We start from the raw sequence: 24,802 nt of genomic DNA on the forward strand, positions 1-24,802 counted from the left end.
GTGTAACGCGCAGAGCGGTGTGTATGTGTAACGCGCAGAGCGGTGTGTGTGTGTAACGCGCAGAGCGGTGTGTGTGTAACGCGCAGAGCGGTGTGTATGTGTAACGCGCAGAGTGGTGTGTGTAACGCGCAGAGCGGTGTGTGTGTAACACGCAGAGCGGTGTGTGTGTAACGCGCAGAGCGGTGTGTGTGTGTAACGCGCAGAGCGGTGTGTGTGTAACGCGCAGAGCGGTGTGTATGTGTAACGCGCAGAGTGGTGTGTGTGTAACGCGCAGAGCGGTGTGTATGTGTAACGCGCAGAGTGGTGTGTGTAACGCGCAGAGCGGTGTGTGTGTAACACGCAGAGAGCGGTGTGTGCGTGTAACGCACAGAGAAATCTATGTGTGCGCGCAGCACACGCAGAGCAGTGTGTGTGTGTAACACACATAGCGGTGTGTGTGTGTGTAACACACATAGCGGTGTGTGTGTGTGTAACACGCAGAGCGGTGTGTGTGTGAAACACACAGAGCAGTGTGTGGGTAACACGCAGAGCGGTGTGTGTGTAGCACGCAGAGTAGTGTGTGTGTGTGTGTGTGTGTGTAAGATGTAGAGCGGGGTGTATGTGTGTGTGTGTGTGTGTAACACGCAGAGTGGTGTTTGTGTGTATAACGCAGAGCGGTGTGTGTGTGTAACGCAGAGCGGTGTGTGTGTAACGCACAGCGGTGTGTGTAATGTAGAGTGGTGTGTGTGTAACACACAGAGCGGTGTGTGTGTAACGCAGAGCAGTGTGTGTGTGTGTGTGTGTGTGTGTGTGTTGCCTTTTTAAAAGCCAGCCCTTTTCCCCTTCCATAGAGACGCAGGAAATTACATTACAAATATTTGATATATGAATCGCACGAGACTTTCCAAGAGCAGCAGACAGACAGGTACAAAATGCTAGAAAATAAGGGGCTCCCCCTGCACCCCTAAACCCTGCGGGGAAGGGTCCCTAGTGTCACTGGAGGAGCGAGCAATGGCCTCAGGTGACAAATAAGTCCGTCAAGAGTCCTGGGGCTGCTCTAACGTCACGTTATCCAGAACACGCTCCTGCTGTGTCTGTACCGTGCGCCTCACGCTCCTCGCGCCTCACGCTCCTTGCGCCTCACGCCCCGTTGCGCAGACCTGGTAATGTCAGACTCCCAAACACATCACACGTCCCTCTTTGTATCGAGACTCTGGGAGGTTCAGGGATTAAGCCATGCTGCCAATCCCCCCCGCCCCACCCCCCAACCATGGGCCTGCTGACCACTGCATGGAGGCTTCACGTGGGGGTGCAGGACATGCACACAACAGCTCAGACACCCCCCTCCTGCCCAGCATGGAGCCGGAAGGGCGAGGATCATGCAGAACAGACCAAAGAAAAGGCTTGTAAAATAGAAAACAAGCAAAAAGAGGGGGAGGGGGGAGAGGTGATGGGGAGATGAGCTGAGAAAATGACAGAGCAGAAGTGTCTTTCTGTGTGTGTGGGTGGGAAGGAGGTTAATGCCCTCTGTTTAATGATTTTCAGGGAAAAGATGAGGAGGAGACTAGGAATAGAGAGAGAGAGAATAGGGGTAGAGAAGAGGAGGAGGAGGAGGAGGAGGAGGAAGGGACAGGTGGGTAGGAGAGGGTGAGAGTCCAAGCTGACTGTGGCAGTATGGGTGCAGGTCAGGGCTGGTCCCCCTCCTCTTCCTCTTCATCCAAAGATACAACCCCAGAAGACACCACGTCAGAACCCTTCCGGTGCAGGCTGAGCCCCCTGGACCCCCGGCTCAAGGCAGGGAAGGGGAGTAGCTCGTCCTCACTGGGGCTCAGACCGGACTCTGAGAAGGACATGGAATATGTGGAGTCCTCACACTCCAGGTCCCCGAAATGCCCATAGGGACCCTGAGCCGACTCTGTCTTCATCAGCAGAGACTCCTCGCCCAGGAGTTTGGCCGCCAGCAAAGCTGGAGATGCCATGTCCTTGAGAAGAAGCTGTCCCTCCAAGCTGCACAGACTGGAGCACACAGTCTCGGGGGACAATGTCTGCGAGGAGTCACTGTCACAACAGCACAGGCGTGAGGGCGCAAAATCCTTCTGTACGGGAGCCAGGAAATCTGCAGAATGAGGAGAGGGGGCCGGTTACTGATTGTATGCCCCCTCACTGTCCTCTGAGGTATCTCTAGGGTGCACAGTTAATGGAGACTCCCACATACTGACTGAGCGCCAACGCGCTGTTCTCACCTGTCCAATGTGGATTTGGTGGCACCAATGTGATGTGCAAAGTCATAGGGGGGCTGCTATATACTGAAATCTCTATAATAGAGCGCTGGGAAGGTCGGGATATCTCTATAATACCTATTGGTGTACCCGATACCTGCTCCCGACATACACACCCTGTGTACCCGATACCTGTCCCGACATACACACCCTGTGTACCCGACACCTGTCCCGACATACACACCCTGTGTACCCGACACCTGTCCCGACATACACACCCTGTGTACCCGATACCTGCACCCGACATACACACCCTGTGTACCCGATACCTGCACCCGACATACACACCGTGTACCCGATACCTGCCCCCGACATACACACCCTGTGTACCCGATACCTGTCCCGACATACACACCCTGTGTACCCGATACCTGTCCCGACATACACACCCTGTGTACCCCATACCTGTCCCGACATACACACCCTGTGTACCCGACACCTGTCCCGACATACACACCCTGTGTACCCGATACCTGCACCCGACATACACACCCTGTGTACCCGATACCTGCACCCGACATACACACCCTGTGTACCCGATAGCTGCACCCGACATACACACCCTGAGTACCCGATACCTGTCCCGACATACACACCCTGTGTACCCGATAACTGTCCCCGACATACACACCCTGTGTACCCGATAGCTGCACCCGACATACACACCCTGAGTACCCGATACCTGTCCCGACATACACACCCTGTGTACCCAATACCTGTCCCGACATACACACCCTGTGTACCCGACACCTGCCCCTGACATACACACCCTGTGTACCCGATACCTGCCCCTGACATAGTGTACCCGATACCTGTCCCGACATACACACCCTGTGTACCCGATACCTGTTTCAACATACACACCCTGTGTATCCGATACCTGCCCCCGACATACACACCCTGTGTACCCGACACCTGTCCCGACATACACACCCTGTGTACCCGATACCTGCCCCCGACATACACACCCTGTGTACCCGACACCTGTCCCGACATACACACCCTGTGTACCCGACACCTGTCCCGACATACACACCCTGTGTACCCGATACCTGCTCCCGACATACACACCCTGTGTACCCGACATACACACCCTGTGTACCCGATACCTGTCCCGACATACACACCCTGTGTACCCGATACCTGTCCCAACATACACAACCTCTGTACCCGATACCTATCCCGACATACACACCCTGTGTACCCGATACCTGTCTCAACATACACACCCTGTGTACCCGATACCTGTCCCGACATACACACCCTGTGTACCCGATACCTGCCCCCGACATACACACCCTGTGTACCCGACACCTGTCCCAACATACACACCCTGTGTACCCGATACCTGTCCCGACATACACAGCCTGTGTACCCAATACCTGCCCCCAACATACACACCATGTGTACCAGAGACCTGTCCCGACATACACATCCTGTATACCCGATAGCTGCACCCGACATACACACCCTGTGTACCCAATACCTGTCCCGACATACACACCCTGTGTACCCAATACCTGACCCGACATACACACCCTGTGTACCCGATACCTGTCCCGACATACACACCCTGTGTACCCGATACCTGCACCTGACATACACACCCTGTGTACCCGATACTTGCCCCTGACATACACACCCTGTGTACCCGATACCTGTCCCAACATACACACCCTGTGTACACGATACCTGCTCCCGACATACACACCCTGTGTACCCGATACCTGTCCCGACATACACACCCTGTGTACCCGATACCTGCACCCGACATACACACCCTGTGTACCCGATACCTGCACCCGACATACACACCCTGTGTACCCGATACCTGCACCCGACATACACACCCTGTGTACCCGATACCTGTCCCAACATATGCACCCTGTGTACACGATACCTGTCCCAAAATGCACACCCTGTGTACCCGATACCTGCCACCGACATACACACCCTGTGTACCCGACACCTGTCACGACATACACACCCTGTGTGCCCGATACCTGTCCCGACATACACACCCTGTGTACCCGATAACTGTCCCCGACATACACACCCTGTGTACCCGATAGCTGCACCCGACATACACACCCTGAGTACCCGATACCTGTCCCGACATACACACCCTGTGTACCCAATACCTGTCCCGACATACACACCCTGTGTACCCGACACCTGCCCCTGACATACACACCCTGTGTACCCGATACCTGCCCCTGACATAGTGTACCCGATACCTGTCCCAACATACGCACCCTGTGTACACGATACCTGCCCCCGACATACACACCCTGTGTACCCGATACCTGTTTCAACATACACACCCTGTGTATCCGATACCTGCCCCCGACATACACACCCTGTGTACCCGACACCTGTCCCGACATACACACCCTGTGTACCCGATACCTGCCCCCGACATACACACCCTGTGTACCCGACACCTGTCCCGACATACACACCCTGTGTACCCGACACCTGTCCCGACATACACACCCTGTGTACCCGATACCTGCTCCCGACATACACACCCTGTGTACCCGACATACACACCCTGTGTACCCGATACCTGTCCCGACATACACACCCTGTGTACCCGATACCTGTCCCAACATACACAACCTCTGTACCCGATACCTATCCCGACATACACACCCTGTGTACCCGATACCTGTCTCAACATACACACCCTGTGTACCCGATACCTGTCCGGACATACACACCCTGTGTACCCGATACCTGCCCCCGACATACACACCCTGTGTACCCGACACCTGTCCCAACATACACACCCTGTGTACCCGATACCTGTCCCGACATACACAGCCTGTGTACCCAATACCTGCCCCCAACATACACACCATGTGTACCAGAGACCTGTCCCGACATACACATCCTGTATACCCGATAGCTGCACCCGACATACACACCCTGTGTACCCAATACCTGTCCCGACATACACACCCTGTGTACCCAATACCTGACCCGACATACACACCCTGTGTACCCGATACCTGTCCCGACATACACACCCTGTGTACCCGATACCTGCACCTGACATACACACCCTGTGTACCCGATACTTGCCCCTGACATACACACCCTGTGTACCCGATACCTGTCCCAACATACACACCCTGTGTACACGATACCTGCTCCCGACATACACACCCTGTGTACCCGATACCTGTCCCGACATACACACCCTGTGTAACCAATATCTGCCCCCGACATACACACCCTGTGTACCCGACACCTGTCCCAACATACACACCCTGTGTACCCGACACCTGTCCCAACATACACACCCTGTGTACCCGACACCTGCGCCCGACATACACACCCTGTGTACCCGATACCTGTCCCAACATACACACCCTGTGTACCCGATACCTGCGCCCGACATACACACCGTGTACCCGATACCTGCGCCCGACATACACACCCTGTGTACCCGATACCTGTCCCGACATACACACCCTGTGTACCCGACACCTGTCCCGACATACACACCCTGTGTACCCGATACCTGCCCCCGACATACACACCCTGTGTACCCGATACCTGCCCCCGACATATACACCCTGTGTACCCGACATCTGTCCCAACATACACACCCTGTGTACCCGATACCTGCTCCCGACATACACACCCTGTGTACCCGACATACACACCCTGTGTACCCGATACCTGTCCCAACATACACACCCTGTGTACCCAATACCTGCCCCCAACATACACACCATGTGTACCCGAGACCTGTCCCGACATACACACCCAGTGTACCCGATACCTATCCCGACATACACACCCTGTGTACCCGATACCTGTCCCGACATGCACACCCTGTGTACCCGATACCTGCCCCCGACATACACACCCTGTGTACCCGACACCTGTCCTGACATACACAACCTGTGTACCCGATACCTGTCCCAACATACACACCCTGTGTACCCGATACCTGCTCCCGACATACACACCCTGTGTACCCGACACCTGTCCCGACATACACACCCTGTGTACCCGATACCTGTCCCGACATGCACACCCTGTGTACCCGATACCTGCCCCCGACATACACACCCTCTGTACCCGACACCTGTCCCCGACATACACACCCTGTGTACCCGACACCTGTCCCGACATACACACCCTGTGTACCCGATACCTGTCCCGACATACACACCCTGTGTACCCGATACCTGCCCCCGACATACACACCCTGTGTACCCGATACCTGTCCCAACATACACATCCTGTGTACCCGAGACCTGTCCCAACATACACATCCTGTGTACCCGAGACCTGTCCGAACATAAACATCCTGTGTACCCGATACCTGTCCCAACATACACACCCTGTGTACCCGAGACCTGTCCGAACATAAACACCCTGTGTACCCGATACCTGTCCCAACATACACACCCTGTGTACCCGATACCTGCCCTCGACATACACACCCTGTGTACCCGATACCTGTCCCGACATACACACCCTGTGTACCCGATACCTGCACCCGACATACACACTCTGTGTACCCGATACCTGCCCCTGACATACACACCCTGTGTACCCGATACCTGTCCCAACATACACAACCTGTGTACACGATACCTGTCCCAACATGCACACTCTGTGTACCCGATACCTGCCCCCGACATACACACCCTGTGTACCCGATACCTGCCCCCGACATATACACCCTGTGTACCCGACACCTGTCCCAACATACACACCCTGTGTACCCGATACCTGCTCCCGACATACACACCCTGTGTACCCGACATACACACCCTGTGTACCCGATACCTGTCCCAACATACACACCCTGTGTACCCAATACCTGCCCCCAACATACACACCATGTGTACCCGAGACCTGTCCCGACATACACACCCTGTGTACCCGATACCTATCCCGACATACACACCCTGTGTACCCGATACCTGTCCCGACATGCACACCCTGTGTACCCGATACCTGCCCCCGACATACACACCCTGTGTACCCGACACCTGTCCCGACATACACACCCTGTGTACCCGATACCTGTCCCGACATACACACCCTGTGTACCCGATACCTGCCCCAACATACACACCCTGTGTACCCGATACCTGCCCCCGACATACACACCCTGTGTACCCGATACCTGTCCCAACATACACATCCTGTGTACCCGAGACCTGTCCGAACATAAACATCCTGTGTACCCGATACCTGTCCCAACATACACACCCTGTGTACCCGAGACCTGTCCGTACATAAACACCCTGTGTACCCGATACCTGTCCCAACATACACACCCTGTGTACCCGATACCTGCCCCCGACATACACACCCTGTGTACCCGATACCTGCGCCCGACATACACACCCTGTGTACCCGATACCTGTCCGAACATAAACACCCTGTGTACCCGATACCTGTCCCAACATACACACCCTGTGTACCCGATACCTGCGCCCGACATACACACTATGTGTACCCGATACCTGTCCCGACATACACACCCTGTGTACCCGATACTTGCTCCCGACATACACACCTTGTGTACCCGATACCTGCGCCCGACATACACACCCTGTGTACCCGACACCTGTCCCGACATACACACCCTGTGTACCCGACACCTGTCCCGACATACACACCTTGTGTACCCGACACCTGTCCCAACATACACACCCTGTGTACCCGAGACCTGTCCCGACATACACACCCTGTGTACCCGACACCTGTCCCAACATAAACACCCTGTGTACCCGATACCTGCCCCCGACATACACACCCTGTGTACCCGATACCTGCCCCAGGCATACACACCCTGTGTACCCGACACCTGCCCCAGACATACACACCCTGTGTACCCGACACCTGTCCCAACATACACACCCTGTGTACCTGATACCTGCTCCCGACATACACACCCTGTGTACCCGACACCTGCCCCCGACATACACACCCTCTGCACCTGCCCCGATACTCTCCGCAGTTATTACCCCGGTTACCTGTCGGCGGGACGTCCTCATCGTACGAATCGTCCATGGAATCTTCTCCCTCCACAGATGACCAGGCACGAAGCTTCGCCTCTGCTATAGCAAACTGCTCTGCTACCCCTGGGAGCGCGCAGGAGCGGCAGGGGGAGGGCGCAGGAGCGGCAGGGGGAGGGCGCAGGAGCGGCAGGGAGAGGGCGCAGCAGCGGCAGGGAGAGGGCGCAGGAGTGGCAGGGAGAGGGCGCGGGAGCGGCAGGGAGAGGGCGCGGGAGCGGCAGGGAGAGGGCGCGGGAGCGGCAGGGAGAGGGCGCGGGAGCGGCAGGGAGAGGGCGCAGGAGCGGCAGGGACAGGGCGCAGGAGCGGCAGGGAGACAGCGCAGTGAGAGGCAAAGATGAGTGTCAGGTGTGTCTCTGCACCTCTTTCCCCTTCATCCTCTCTTCCTCTCTCCCCCTCCTCTGCCAATCGCCTTACCCTCTTCCCCACCGGTGTAAGACATTTGGTCACAGCCGTTTCGCCGCGCCCAAATGAACTTCGGCGAGTGGCCGCAACTCAGCTCGTCGCCGGGACACTCTGCCGCCGGCCGCTTTGCTGCTGAGGTAAGTCCCTAACCTTAACCCTTACCCTAATACCAACGCTACCCCTTACCCTAAAAACCTTAACCCCCTACCTTAAAACCCCTTAGGTTACCCCCATACCCTTTCCGCTAAAACCCCTTAAGTTAACCCCCTACCCTAACCACTAGAACCCCTAAGGGTATCCCCCTACCCTACCCACTAGAACCCCTAAAGTTAACCCCCTACCCTAACCACTAGAACCCCTAAAGTTAACCCCCTACCCTAACCACTAGAACCCCTAAAGTTAACCCCCTACCCTAACCACTAGAACCCCTAAAGATAACCCCCTACCCTAACCACTAGAACCCCTAAAGGTACCCCCTATCCTAACCACTAGAACCCCTAAAGTTAACCCCCTACCCTAACCACTAGAACCCCTAAAGGTACCCCCTATCCTAACCACTAGAACCCCTAAAGTTAACCCCCTACCCTACCCACTAGAACCCCTAAAGTTAACCCCCTACCCTAACCACTAGAATCCCTAAAGTTAGCCCCCTACCCTAACCACTAGAACCCCTAAAACTTGCCTTATGTTAGAAGCGGCCGGCGGCTCAGTGTCCAGTGGCGGATTGTCTGCGGTCGGAGGCGGTGAAACATCCACGGCCAAATGTCTGGTTCCCCTTCCCCCCACCTCTTCATCTCTCTCCTCCATTCTCTTCTCATCCCCCTTTTTCTCTCCCCCCCTCCCACTTCCATCTCGCCCCTCTTCTCCCTCTCCTTTCACCCCCCCACCCCCCCTCACCTGCAGCAAACCTTGCCTCCTGCTCCCCCTCGCTCAGGTGTGAGTATGAGTGGAAGTCTCTCTCCAGGGCCACGGGAGAGTCGCTGGGTTTGCTCCAGCCCTTCCACTCGATCAGATGAGCGACGCGTCCCTGAGCCATTGCGGTGGGTTTGGTCACATGATCCTTCACCACCTGAGAGATTCCTGAGGGACGCAAACTAGGAATGAGAGACTAAACTTGGTGACCTCCATGGAAGTGCCTAAGGGGTTAAATGAATGAAGCAAAACAAAAGTGGCCAGCGACCTACTCACAGCTAAGTCTAAGGGTCACTTCTCCTGAATAATTCTCCTGGATCTCTCTGCTGCCTTCCACACTGTTGAGTAACCCCATCTCCTGCACACTCTCCACTTCATTGGACTCAACCTTCTCCTGGTTCACAACCGACCTATCTAACAAGCACTCGTTTGAGTGTTTCCTCCTCTGGTGTCTCCTCCTCTTCACTTACTCTTTCTGTTGGGGTCCCACAAGGCTCTGCCCTCGTTTGGCTTTCAGTCTCATCGCTATGCCCATGACACCCAAATGACTTCTCCTCCCCCGACTTCTCCTCTCCCTTGTCCCGTGTCCCGGACTCTCTCCACCATCTCCTCCTGGATGTCCCACCGTTACCTGAAGTTTAATATGTCCAAAGCAGAACTAATACTCTTTCCCCCTTCCCCTGCCACCACTACACCCAAACGCTCCCTCACTCTCAATAATACCACAATCTCATCAACACCCCAAGTTTGCTGCCTAGGGGTCATCTTTGATTCTAACCTCTCCTTCATTCCTCACATTCATTCCTGCTCTCTCCACCTCCGAAATATCGCCAGGATACGCCCTTTTCTCATTCATGACAACTAAAATCTTAATTCACTCACTTATCCTTTCCCACCTTGAATACTGCAACCTTCGCCTAGTTGGCATTCCCCTCGTCCGTCTGTCCCGTCTCTAATCCTGCTGCCGCCGGGCTCATCTACCTCACTCACCGCTCCGCGTCTGCAGCGCCGCGAATCCCTACACTGGCTTCCCATATCACCTAGAATTACATTTAAAGCCCCAGTTCTGACTTACAGAGCTCTCAGCGATGCTGCCCCCTGCCCCTTACATCTCAGCCCTCGTCCCCAAATATACCCCTAAACACCCCCTCCGTTCTGCACCACGATATCCGCCTCTCCTCCTGCCTTATTACCTCGTCTCACTCCCGCCTACGAGACTCCTCCCATGCTGCCCCCTCCTCTGGAATTCCCCACACGCGCCATCAGACCCCCCCCCCCCCCCCCCCGTTTGAAAACTCACCTTTTTAAGGAAGCCTGTCTGACATCCCCCTAACATCCCACCCCTCTCCAACCCTATTGGGACAAGCTGTGCGGCTGGACCAAACTCCCCGCTACCTAACACCCCCAAACCTTCACTGGATGAGCAGCCACTTTTCCTTTTGTCTCGACACTGCCCCTTATTCCCAGTAGAGTGTAAGCTCTCAGGATCAGGGACCTCATTACCCCCTGTATCTGTGTGCGCGTGCCTGTCCTTATTTGGTATGTAACGCTGTTTATGTAATGTTCATCTCTGTGTTACCCCCATTGTACCGCGCTGCGGCATATATTACTAATAAACGATGCTAATAATAATATATACGTGTGTGTACATGTATGTACGTGTTTATACGTGCGTGTGACAGTGCGTGACCTCACCATGCAGAGAGGAGCGTGCGAGGGCCGTGATCTCGTGGATGGTGAGTGCTCGCCGGGACTTGGGTAACATCTCAGTGTCTTCAACATGTAACTGCGCAAAGGAAAGAGAAACGAGGAGTCAGGGGACATAGGGGGGTGACCCCGCAAGGGTCTCCATGCAGGGTACAATCCATCCACCCACCCCCCTCCCCACACACACTCATACACACACCTACATACTGCCCAGGTTACACACGCACACACACTCATACACACACCTACATACTGCCCAGCTTACACACGCACACACACTCATACACACACCTACATACTGCCCAGCTTACACACGCACACACACACAGCCCAGCTCGCACACACAGCCCAGCTTACACACGCACACACACACAGCCCAGCTCACACACACACACACACACACACACACACACACACACACACACACACACACACACACAGCCCAGCTCACACACACAGCCCAGCTCACACACACAGCCCAGCTCACACACACACACACACACACACACACAGCCCAGCTCACACACACAGCCCAGCTCACACACACAGCCCAGCTCACACACACACACACACACACACACACATATATATGCACACACACACACACACACACTACCCAACTCACACACTTCCCAGCTCACATACACATACAATGCCCAGCTCCGCTGCTCCCCCCCCCCCACATATATATATATACACACACACACACACACACACTGCCCAGCTCACATACAATGCCCAGCCCCCCCTCACACACACACATATATACATACACACACTGCCCAGCTCATATACACATATAATACCCAGCCCCCCCCCCCCCCCACACACACACACTGCCCAGCTCATATACACATACAATACCCAGCCCCCCCCACACACACACACACATACATACACACACTGCCCAGCTCATACACACACACACACACACACACACACACACACACGCCAGTGAAGGTCCACATTGTTTCAGAGTAAGGGAGATGCCAACTGCTTTACACTGTCCCTGGGGAGGGCCAGAGGAGGGGTGTCTGTCTCTGGGGGGGGACTGTCCTTCAGAGGAGGGGTGTCTGTCTCTGGGGAGGTCCAGAGGAGGGGTGTCTGTCTCTGGGGGACTGTCCTTCAGAGGAGGGGTGTCTATCTCTGGGGGGGACTGTCCTTCAGAGGAGGGGTGTCTTTCTCATGTGGGGGACTGTCCTTCAGAGGAGGGGTGTCTGTCTCTGGGGGGGACTGTCCTTCAGAGGAGGGGTGTCTGTCTCTGGGGAGGTCCAGAGGAGGGGTGTCTATCTCTGGGGAGGACTGTCCTTCAGAGGAGGGGTGTCTGTCTCTGGGGAGGTCCAGAGGAGGGGTGTCTGTCTCTGGGGGGGACTGTCCTTCAGAGGAGGGGTGTCTGTCTCTGGGGGGGGACTGTCCTCCAGAGGAGGGGTGTCTGTCTCTGGGGGACTGTCCTTCAGAGGAGGGGTGTCTATCTCTGGGGGGGACTGTCCTTCAGAGGAGGGGTGTCTGTCTCTGGGGGGGACTGTCCTTCAGAGATGGGGTGTCTTTCTCTGGGGGGGACTGTCCTTCAGAGGAGGGGTGTCTGTCTCTGGGGGGGACTGTCCTTCAGAGGAGGGGTGTCTATCTCTGGGGAGGTCCAGAGGAGGGGTGTCTGTCTCTGGGGGGGATCAAAATGATGTGCCTCTATGAGACTGTCCTTAGAGAGCGCGACGAGAAGCGCTCGCGATTTGTGAGGAAACAAATACATTTGTTTCTGTCGCGCGACGGCCGGGTCACGTGAGTGGTTCGCCCAATGAGGGGGAAGCAGCTCCGTGATGTCACAGCCACGCCCCCGACACGCCTCCCCGTCGCGTCTACCCAGGCCACAGATCGCTGCAGGTAGTGGCGCGTGTGACATCACGCGCACGGTCCCGCACACGCTCTCACCATGGACGCGGCCTAAGACTCGGCCTCCCATCTCTACGACTCCCCCCTGACTCCCATCCATTTCTCCGACTCCCCACTACCTTCCCCCCATTTCTCAGACTACTCACTTCCTCCCCCCTCCCTCTCTCCGACTCCCCACGTTCTCCCCCCTCCCTCTTTCTGACTCCCTACTTCCTCCCCCCTCCCTCTCTCTGACTCCCTACTTCCTCCCCCCTCCCTCTCTCTGACTCCCCACTTCCTCCCCCCTCCCTCTCTCTGACTCCCCACTTCCTCCCCCCTCCCTCTCTCTGACTCCCCACTTCCTCCCCCCTCCCTCTCTCTGACTCCCCACTTCCTCCCCCCTCCCTCTCTCTGACTCCCCACTTCCTCCCCCCTCCCTCTCTCTGACTCCCCACTTCCTCCCCCCTCCCTCTCTCTGACTCCCTACTTCCTCCCCCCTCCCTCTCTCTGACTCCCTACTTCCTCCCCCCTCCCTCTCTCTGACTCCCCACTTCCTCCCCCCTCCCTCTCTCTGAGTCCCCACTTCCTCCCCCCCTCTCACCTCTGAGAGATCAAGCATCAACAAGGTGAATTTCTATGGAAACACCAACAAGGAGAGAGTCTCCCAGGATACAGAAAAAGAGAGAACAGGCCATGTGAGTAAAGGAATACGGAAAGAGACAGGCAGGGAAAGAAACAGACAAATAAATATGGGGGTGTGGGGGGGAGGAAAGCGAGTAGGGATATGAGAGAGAAAGAAGAAATCCCCATAGGTTTGGTGGTTGGTTCCTTCCTGTTCCGTCTGGTCTCGCTTAGCCCCCTTGTCCCACCCTATCCCCCCTGGTGAATCCCCCCGTCCGATCCCTTCCTGTCCCCGTCTCTTCCTTTCTCCCCCTGTCCCCCCTCCATTATAACCATTATAAAAAGTGCAATCCCTTTTTAAAAAACAATCTTTTGTGTGATTAAGATCTAATAACATTTTAGGTTTGAAACTCCAGTCTCTAAGTTACTATCTCATGAGTAAGACATTAGTTCAAGTTCCAGCACTGCACACAACCATCCAACACTGCATGATAACACTGCACACAACCATCCAACACTGCATGATAACACTGCACACAAGCATCCAACACTGCATGGTAACACTGCACACAAGCATCCAACACTGCATGATAACACTGCACACAAGCATCCAACACTGCATGATAACACTGCACACACGCATCCAACACTGCATGATAACACTGCACACAAGCATCCAACACTGCATGATAACACTGCACACAACCATCCAAGACTGCATGATAACACTGCACAAAGCATCCAGAACTGTACAATAACACTGCACACAAGCATCCAACACTGCGTGATAACACTGCACACAAGCATCCAACACTGCATGATAACACTGCACACAAGCATCCAACACTGCATGCTAACACTGCACACAAGCATCCAACACTGCATGATAACACTGCACACAAGCATCCAGAACTGTACAATAACACTGCACACAACCATCCAACACTGCATGATAACACTGCACACACGCATCCAACACTGCATGATAACACTGCACACAAGCATCCAACACTGCATGATAACACTGCACACAAGCATCCAACACTGCATGATAACACTGCACACAAGCATCCAACACTGCGTGATAACACTGCACACAAGCATCCAACACTGCGTGATAACACTGCACACAAGCATCCAACACTGCATGATAACACTGCACACAAGCATCCAACACTGCATGATAACACTGCACACAAGCATCCAACACTGCATGATAACACTGCACACAACCATCCAAGACTGCATGATAACACTGCACACAAGCATCCAACACTGCATGATAACACTGCACACAAGCATCAAACACTGCACACAAGCATCCAGAACTGTACAATAACACTGCACACAAGCATCCAACACTGCATGATAACACTGCACACAAGCATCAAACACTGCATGATAACACTGCACACAAGCATCCAACACTGCATGATAACACTGCACACAACCATCCAACACTGCACACAAGCATCAAACACTGCATGATAACACTGCACACAAGCATCCAACACTGCATGATAACACTGCACACAATCATCCAGAACTGTACAATAACACTGCACACAACCATCCAACACTGCATGATAACACTGCACACAAGCATCCAGAACTGTACAATAACACTGCACACACGCATCCAACACTGCGTGAAAGCACTGCACACAAGCATCCAGAACTGTACAATAACACTGCACACAACCATCCAACACTGCATGATAACACTGCACACAAGCATCCAGAACTGTACAATAACACTGCACACAAGCATCCAGAACTGAACAATAACACTGCACACAAGCATCCAACACTGTGTGATAGCACTGCACATAAGCATCCAGAACTGTACAATAACACTGCATACAAGCATCCAACACTGCGTGATAGCACTGCACACAAGCATCCAGAACTGTACAATAACACTGCACACAAGCATCCAGAACTGTACAATAACACTGCACACAAGCATCCAACACTGCGTGATAGCACTGCACACAAGCATCCAGAACTGTACAATAACACTGCACACAAGCATCCAACACTGTGTGATAGCACTGCACATAAGCATCCAGAACTGTACAATAACACTGCATACAAGCATCCAACAATGCGTGATAACACTGCATACAAACATCCAGCACTACACAATAACACTGCACACAAACATCTAGCACTGCACAATAACACTGCATGCAAACATTCAGCACTGCACAATAAAACTGCACACAAACATCCAGCACTGCACAATAACACTGCACACAAACATCCAGCACTGCACAATAACACTGAGCATAAACATCAAGCAATGCACAATAACACTGCACACGAACTTCCAGCACTGCACAATAACACTGCACACGAACATCCAGCACTGCATAATAACACTGCACACAAACATCCAGTACTGCGTGTTAACACTGCATTCGCACATCCAGCATTGCACAATAACTGCACAATAACATCCAGCATGCACAATAACACTCCACGCAAACATCCAGCACAATAACACTGCACCAAACATCCAGCACTGCGTGATAACACTGCACAAGAATATCCAGCACTGCATGATAATACTGCACACAAACATCCAGCACTGCGTGATAACACTGCACACGAAAATCCAGCACTGCACAATAACAGCGCACACAAACATCCAGCACTGCACAATAATACTGCACACGAAAATCCAGCACTGCACAATAACACTGGACACAAACATCCAGCACTGCGTGATAACACTGCACGCAAACATCCAGCACTGCACAATAACACTGCACACACACACATCCAGCACTGCGTGATAACACTGCACGCAAACATCCAGCACTGCACAATAACACTGCACACAAATATCCAGCACTGCACAATAACACTGCACACAAACATCCAGCACTGCACAATAACACTGCACACAAACATCCAGCACTGCACAAAAACATCCCGCACTGCACAATAACACGTCACACAAACATCCAGCACTGCACAATAACACTGCACACAAACATCCAGCACTGCACAATAACACTGCACACAAACATCCAGCACTGCACAAAAACATCCCGCACTGCACAATAACACGTCACACAAACATCCAGCACTGCGTGATAACACTGCACGCAAACAGCCAGCACTGCACAATAACACTGCACACAAACATCCAGCACTGCATGAAAACACTGCACAAAAACATCCCGCACTGCACAATAACACTTCACACAAACATCCAGCACTGCACACAAACATCCAGTACTGCGTGAAAACACTGCACAAAAACAACCCGCACTGCACAATAACACTGCACACAAACATCCAGCACTGCACAATAACACTGCACACAAACATCCAGCACTGCACAATAACACTGCACACAAACATCCAGCACTTCAAAATAACACTGCACACAAAAATCCAGCGCTGCACAATAACACTGGACACAAACATCCAGCACTGCACAATAATACTGCACACGAAAATCCAGCACTGCACAATAACACTGGACACAAACATCCAGCACTGCGTGATAACACTGCACGCAAACATCCAGCACTGCACAATAACACTGCACACACACACATCCAGCACTGCGTGATAACACTGCACGCAAACATCCAGCACTGCACAATAACACTGCACACAAACATCCAGCACTGCACAATAACACTGCACACAAACATCCAGCACTGCACAAAAACATCCCGCACTGCACAATAACACGTCACACAAACATCCAGCACTGCACAATAACACTGGAGACAAACATCCAGCACTGCACAATAACACTGCACACGAATATCCAGCACTGCACAAAAACACTGCACACAAACATCCAGCACTGCGTGATAACACTGCACGCAAACATCCAGCACTGCGTGATAACACTGCACACAAACATCCAGTACTGCACAATAACACTGCACACAAACATCCAGCACTGCACAATAACACTGCACGCAAACATCCAGCACTGCACAATAACACTGCACGCAATCATCCAGCACTGCACAATGACAGTGCACACAAACATCCAGCACTGCACAATAACACTGCACACAAACATCCAGCACTGCGTGATAACACTGCACGCAAACAGCCAGCACTGCACAATAACACTGCACACAAACATCCAGCACTGCATGAAAACACTGCACAAAAACATCCCGCACTGCACAATAACACTTCACACAAACATCCAGCACTGCACAATAACACTGCACACAAACATCCAGTACTGCGTGAAAACACTGCACAAAAACATCCCGCACTGCACAATAACACTGCACACAAACATCCAGCACTGCACAATAACACTGCACACAAACATCCAGCACTTCAAAATAACACTGCACACAAAAATCCAGCGCTGCACAATAACACTGGACACAAACATCCAGCACTGCACAATAACACTGCACAAACATTCAGCACTGCGTGATAACACTGCACACAAACATCCAGCGCTGCACAATAACACTGCACGCAAACCTCCATCATTACGTGTTATCACTGCACACGAATATCCAGCACTGCACAATAACACTGAGCATAAACATCAAGCAATGCACAATAACACTGCACACGAACTTCCAGCACTGCACAATAACACTGCACACGAACATCCAGCACTGCATAATAACACTGCACACAAACATCCAGCACTGCGTGATAACACTGCACACGAACATCCAGCACTGCATAATAACACTGCACACAAACATCCAGCACTGCACAATAACACTGCACACAAGCATCCAGCACTGCACAATAACACTGCACGCAAACCTCCAGCATTACGTGATAACACTTCACACGAACATCCAGCACTGCATAATAACACTGCACACAAACATCCAGCAGTGCACAATAACACTGCACACAAACATCCAGCACTGCATAATAACACTGCACACAAACATCCAGCAGTGCACAATAACACTGCACACAAACATCCAGCACTGCACAATAACACTGCACACGAACTTCCAGCACTGCACAATAACACTGCACACGAACATCCAGCACTGCATAATAACACTGCACACAAACATCCAGCACTGCACAATAACACTGCACACAAGCATCCAGCACTGCGTGATAACACTGCACACAAACATCCAGCACTGCGTGATAACACTGCACGCAAACCTCCAGCATTACGTGATAACACTGCACACAAGCATCCAGCACTGCACAATATCACTGCACGCATACTGTAGTATGTATTCATATATTAACCCCATCACTGCCCGCCTGCAGGGCAAAGTGCCTGGGTATCATACAGCACCTGCTGGGGGAGAATCTTATATTCAATTACATTTAGAAGAGATTATGATTGTTGGGGGGAGGGGCTGACACCTCGCCTGTCCAGATACAGAGACCCCTGAACCCCTCCTATGTGCAGTCCTCCTCTTCTCCCCTCTGCAGCGCCCTCCCTCCTCCTCCCTCACTGCAGTCCTCCTCCTCCCCTCTGCAGCCCCCCCCTCCTCCTCCTATCTGCAGCCTACATCCCCTATGCAGCCCCCCCTCTCCTCCTCCTCAGCAGCCCCCCTCCTCCTCCTCCTCCTCTCTGCAGCCTTCATCCCCAATGCAGCCCCCCTCTCCTCCTCCACCTCAGCAGCACTCTCTCCTCCTCCTCTCTGCATCCCTCCTCCCCATGTCTTTGCAAATGAGCATACAGTAATATTTCCATTTGCTATATGCTTTACTGTGGAGGGTTTTTGTCACTTTTTTTTACCCACCATAACTTAACTAAGTATATTATATATATATACACACACACACACACACACACACACACACACACACACACACACACACACACATTCTTGTTGCCTTTTTCACCCACCATAACTTAAAACGTGATGGTAAACCCTACAGTCTTGAAAATGGCAAAGCCAGCAGTACAACCAACTTCACACTGATGATACCCATTAAGGCTGAAACATGTCTGTGAATGGTTTCTCTGGCTTTGCATCTGATTCCCATGCTGTGCTTTAAAGCTGTGTTAACAGCGAGCATTAGCTTATATGGGCTCCATGTTACAATGGTTTTTCAGACAAAAGGTGACACATTGTGTGCTCATTTGCATGTCATTTCCCAGAATCCCTTGCTGCAGTGGGAGCACTGTATGCTGGGTGATAATGGTGAAAGGCAGGGTTGCAGACCTGCCTAAGACGTCATAAGTGATCTTTTTATTTGCTCGCCTTGGAGAACATATTGTGAGTAAGCTGTACACAACCCCACTTTTTGTGTAATTGTGTATACACGTGTGTCACTGTGTATGAATATCTGCGACCTCTCTATCCCCCTCTTTCCTGTGGCCCACCTCCCCTGTTACTGTGTGTTTGTCACTGTGTGCGAGTGTCACTGTGTGCGAGTGTCACTGTGTGCGAGTGTCACTGTGTGCAGTATACGTGGGTCACTGTGTATACCTGTGTCACAATGTGCGACTGTAACTGTGTATACCTGTGTCACTGTGCGACTGTCACTGTGTCACTGTGTGCGACTGTCACTGTGACACTGTGCGTGTGTCACTATGTGCGACTAACTGTGTGTGTGTCACTGTGTATACCTGTGTCACTATGTGCGACTGTCACTGTGTCACTGTGTGTGTGTCACTGTGTGCAGTATATGTGGGTCAGTGTGTATACCTATGTCACTATGTGCGTGTGTCACTGTGTTTGTCACTGTGTGCAGTATACGTGGGTTAGTGTGTATACCTGTGTCACTACAGTATGTGCGACTGTCACTGTGTGTGTCACTGTGTGCAGTATATGTGGGTCACTATGTATACCTGTGTCACTGTGTGCGGCTGTCACTGTGTGTGTGTGTCACTGTGTGCAGTATACGTGGGTCACTGTGTATACCTGTGTCACTATGTGCGACTGTCACTGTGTATACCTGTGTCACTATGTGCGACTGTCACTGTGTGCAGTATACGTGGGTCACTGTGTATACCTGTGTCACTATGTGCGACTGTCACTGTGTGCAGTATACGTGGGTCACTGTGTATACCTGTGTCACTATGTGCGACTGTCACTGTGTGCAGTATACGTGGGTCACTGTGTATACCTGTGTCACTATGTGCGACTGTCACTGTGTGCAGTATACGTGGGTCACTGTGTATACCTGTGTCACTATGTGCGACTGTCACTGTGTGCAGTATACGTGGGTCACTGTGTATACCTGTGTCACTATGTGCGACTGTCACTGTGTGCAGTATACGTGGGTCACTGTGCATACCTGTGTCACTATGTGCCACTGTAACTGTGTGTGTCACTGTGTATACCTGTGTCACTATGTGTGACTGTCACTGTGTCACTGTGCGTGTGTCACTGTGTGCAGTATACGTGGGTCAGTGTGTATACCTGTGTCACTATGTGCGAATGTCACTGTGCGAGTGTCACTGTGTGCAGTATACGTGGGTCAGTGTGTATACCTGTGTCACTATGTGCGAGTGTCACTGTGTGCAGTATATGTGGGTCACGGTGTATACCTGTGCCACTATGTGCGAGTGTCACTGTGTGTGTGTCACTGTGTATACCTGTGTCACTATGTGCGTGTTTGTCACTGTGTGTGTGTCACTGTATCTAGTATACGTGGGCCACGGTGTATACCTGTGTCACTATGTGCGAGTGTCACTGTGTGTGTCACTGAGTGCAGTATACGTGGGTCACTGTGTATACCTGTGTCCCTATGTGCGTGTGTCACTGTGTGCAGTATACGTGGGTCAGTGTGTATACCTGTGTCACTATGTGCGTGTGTCACTGTGTGCAGTATACGTGGGTCAGTGTGTATACCTGTGTCACTATGTGCGAGTGTCACTGAGTGCAGTATACGTGGGTCACTGTGTATACCTGTGTCCCTATGTGCGTGTGTCACTGTGTGCAGTATACGTGGGTCACTGTGTATACCTGTGTCACTATGTGCGTGTTTGTCACTGTGTGCAGTATACGTGGGTCACTGTGTATACATGTGTCCCTATGTGCGAGTGTCACTGTGTGCAGTATATGTGGGTCACGGTGTATACCTGTGCCACTATGTGCGAGTGTCACTGTGTGTGTGTCACTGTGTATACCTGTGTCACTATGTGCGACTGTCACTGTGTGTGTGTCACTGTATCTAGTATACGTGGGCCACGGTGTATACCTGTGTCACTATGTGCGAGTGTCACTGTGTGTGTCACTGTGTGCAGTATACGTGGGTCAATGTGTATACCTGTGTCACTATGTGCGAGTGTCACTATGTGCGAGTGTCACTGTGTGCGGCTGTCACTGTGTGTGTGTCACTGTGTACAGTATATGTGGGTCACTGTGTATACCTGTGTCACTGTGTGCGGCTGTCACTGTGTGTGTGTCACTGTGTGCAGTATACGTCTGTCACTGTGTATACCTGTGTCACTATATGCGACTGTCACTGTGTGTGTGTGTCACTGTGTGCGAGTCACTGTGTGCAGTATACGTGGGTCACTGTGTATACCTGTGTCACTATGTGCCACTGTAACTGTGTGTGTCACTGTGTATACCTGTGTCACTATGTGTGACTGTCACTGTGTAACTGTGCGTGTGTCACTGTGTGCAGTATACGTGGGTCAGTGTGTATACCTGTGTCACTATGTGCGACTGTCACTGTGTCACTGTGCGTGTGTCACTATATGCGACTGTAACTGTGTGTGTGTCACTGTGTATACCTGTGTCACTATGTGCGACTGTCACTGTGTCACTGTGTGTGTGTCACTGTGTGCAGTATACGTGGGTCAGTGTGTATACCTATGTCACTATGTGCGTGTGTCACTGTGTTTGTCACTGTGTGCAGTATACGTGGGTCACTGTGTATACCTGTGTCCCTATGTGCGTGTGTCACTGTGTGCAGTATATGTGGGTCACGGTGTATACTTGTGTCACTATGTGCGAGTGTCACTGTGTGTGTGTCACTGTGTATACCTGTGTCACTATGTGCGAGTGTCACTGTGTGCAGTATACGTGGGTCAATGTGTATACCTGTGTCACTATGTGCGAGTGTCACTGTGTGTGTCACTGTGTATACCTGTGTCACTATGTGCGAGTGTCACTGTGTGCAGTATACGTGGGCCACGGTGTATACCTGTGTCACTATGTGCGAGTGTCACTGTGTGTGTCACTGTGTGCAGTATACGTGGGTCAATGTGTATACCTGTGTCACTATGTGCGAGTGTCACTGTGTGCAGTATACGTCTGTCACGGTGTATACCTGTGCCACTATGTGCGACTGTCACTGTGTGTGTCACTGTGTGCAGTATATGTGGGTCACTGTGTATAACTGTGTCACTATGTGCGAGTGTCACTGTGTGCAGTATAAGTCTGTCACTGTGTATACCTGTGTCACTATGCATGAATGTGTAAGTGTCAAAATATATTAATGTGTGGTGTGTCACTGTGTGTGTATATATTACTGTGTGTTGGGGGGGTCCCAATATATATGTGTGCCACAGAGTGTGCACATGTCACTGTGTAAACGTGCATGTTACTGTGTGTGCTACTATGTATGTATATATGTGTGTGTGTGTGTCACTATGTACAGTATGTGTATATCTCACTGTGTAAGGTGTGTGTATCATTCTGTATCACTCATTGTGTATAAATGTGTCACTGTGTGTGTATGTCTCAATAACTATACATGCGTGTCATACTATGTGTCATTGTCTATATATGTCTCACTGTGCATGCATTTGTGAGTGTGTGTCAGTGTGTGTCAGTGTGTGTCAGTGTGTGTCAGTGTGTGTCAGTGTGTGTCAGTGTGTGTGTGTGTATAACAGCAGAGCATTAACCCATACACTGCCAATCAATGCAGTAGAGATATGATGATGATGATTATTATAGGGGGAGGAGATGGTTTCTTGGTAACCAGATAAATACTGATGTGGGACACATGCATGTTATAAGTATGTGTACATGCATGTTATAGGTATGTGTACATGCATGTTATAGGTATTATAGTGTTATAGGTATGTGTACATACACAGATGTCACAGCATACAAGAGCACACACACACACACACACACACACACACACACACACACACACACACACACACACACACACACACACACACACACACACACACACACACACACACACACACACACTTACTTTTCCATGTAACACATGATATTATAGCACATGCATGTTATACTGGGGATATATATGTGTATATCTCACCGGTCCCGCTGCTTCCGATACCGCCCATAATAATCCTCCGGTTCCTCAGCAGCCGGAACACATCGCGGCACCGGGCCCGGGTATAAGGAGGGGGGGGGCGGTTACAAGGGGGCAGGCCTGGGGATTATATGGGTCCCTGATTATTAAGGTGAAGCCCCTGTTATTAGGGGGCGGGGTCCGGGTATTAGGGGGGGTAGCCCCGGTAATTAGGGGGGTATCCCCGGGTATAAAGGGGGGGTCCTGTGCTGTCCCTTCTCTCGGTTCCCGCAGCTGCAGCTGCTGCTGAGACTGTGACGTCATCCCTCCCCCCCCCCCCCCTAACTACACCAACACCCTGCTGCCTTATTGTAAGGAAGGGAGGGGGGAGAAGAGAGAGAGATGGGAGGGGGGCCAGGGGGGGAGTGGAGAGAGAGATTGAGGGGATAGGGGGAGGGAGGGAAGAGAGAGAAAGGGGGAGAGAGGGAAGAAAGGGGGGGGGAAGGAGAAAGGGGGGGAAGGAGAAAGGGGGGGGAAGGAGAAAGGGGGGGGGGAGGAGAAAGGGGGGGGGGAGGAGAAAGGGGGGGGGAGGAGAAAGGGGGGGGGGAGGAGAAAGGGGGGGGGAAGGAGAAAGGGGGGGAGGGAAGAGAGAAAGGGTGGAGGGAGGGAGGGAAGAGAGAAAGGGGGGGAGGGAAGAGAGAAAGGGGGGGAGGGAGGGAGGGAAGAGAGAAAGGGGGGGAGGGAGGGAGGGAAGAGAGAAAGGGGGGGAGGGAGGGAGGGAAGAGAGAAAGGGGGGGAGGGAGGGAGGGAAGA

The 24,802-nt window shown here is 52.3% G+C and overlaps 1 protein-coding gene across 2 annotated transcripts; it reads right to left on the reverse strand.

The window, feature by feature from the left end:
* Window positions 1-842: 842 nt before the first annotated feature.
* FAM131A (family with sequence similarity 131 member A) lies at window positions 843-24,430 on the reverse strand. Of its 2 annotated transcripts, XM_075570849.1 has the most exons (6): window positions 24,014-24,430; window positions 11,321-11,411; window positions 10,522-10,665; window positions 9,611-9,793; window positions 8,270-8,377; window positions 843-2,095 (listed from the first exon to the last, which is right to left on the reverse strand). In XM_075570849.1, exons 2-6 carry the CDS (start codon window positions 11,388-11,390, stop codon window positions 1,665-1,667), a joined length of 936 nt encoding a protein of 311 aa, XP_075426964.1. In that variant the 5' UTR covers window positions 11,391-11,411; window positions 24,014-24,430; the 3' UTR covers window positions 843-1,664. The 2 variants fall into 2 exon arrangements, with proteins under 2 accessions (XP_075426964.1, XP_075426965.1); XM_075570850.1 differs by lacking the exon at window positions 10,522-10,665 and having other exon boundaries at window positions 24,014-24,425.
* Window positions 24,431-24,802: the final 372 nt, after the last annotated feature.

Source organism: Ascaphus truei, chromosome 14 (assembly GCF_040206685.1).
Source record: "Ascaphus truei isolate aAscTru1 chromosome 14, aAscTru1.hap1, whole genome shotgun sequence".
Lineage (NCBI taxonomy): Eukaryota > Metazoa > Chordata > Amphibia > Anura > Ascaphidae > Ascaphus > Ascaphus truei.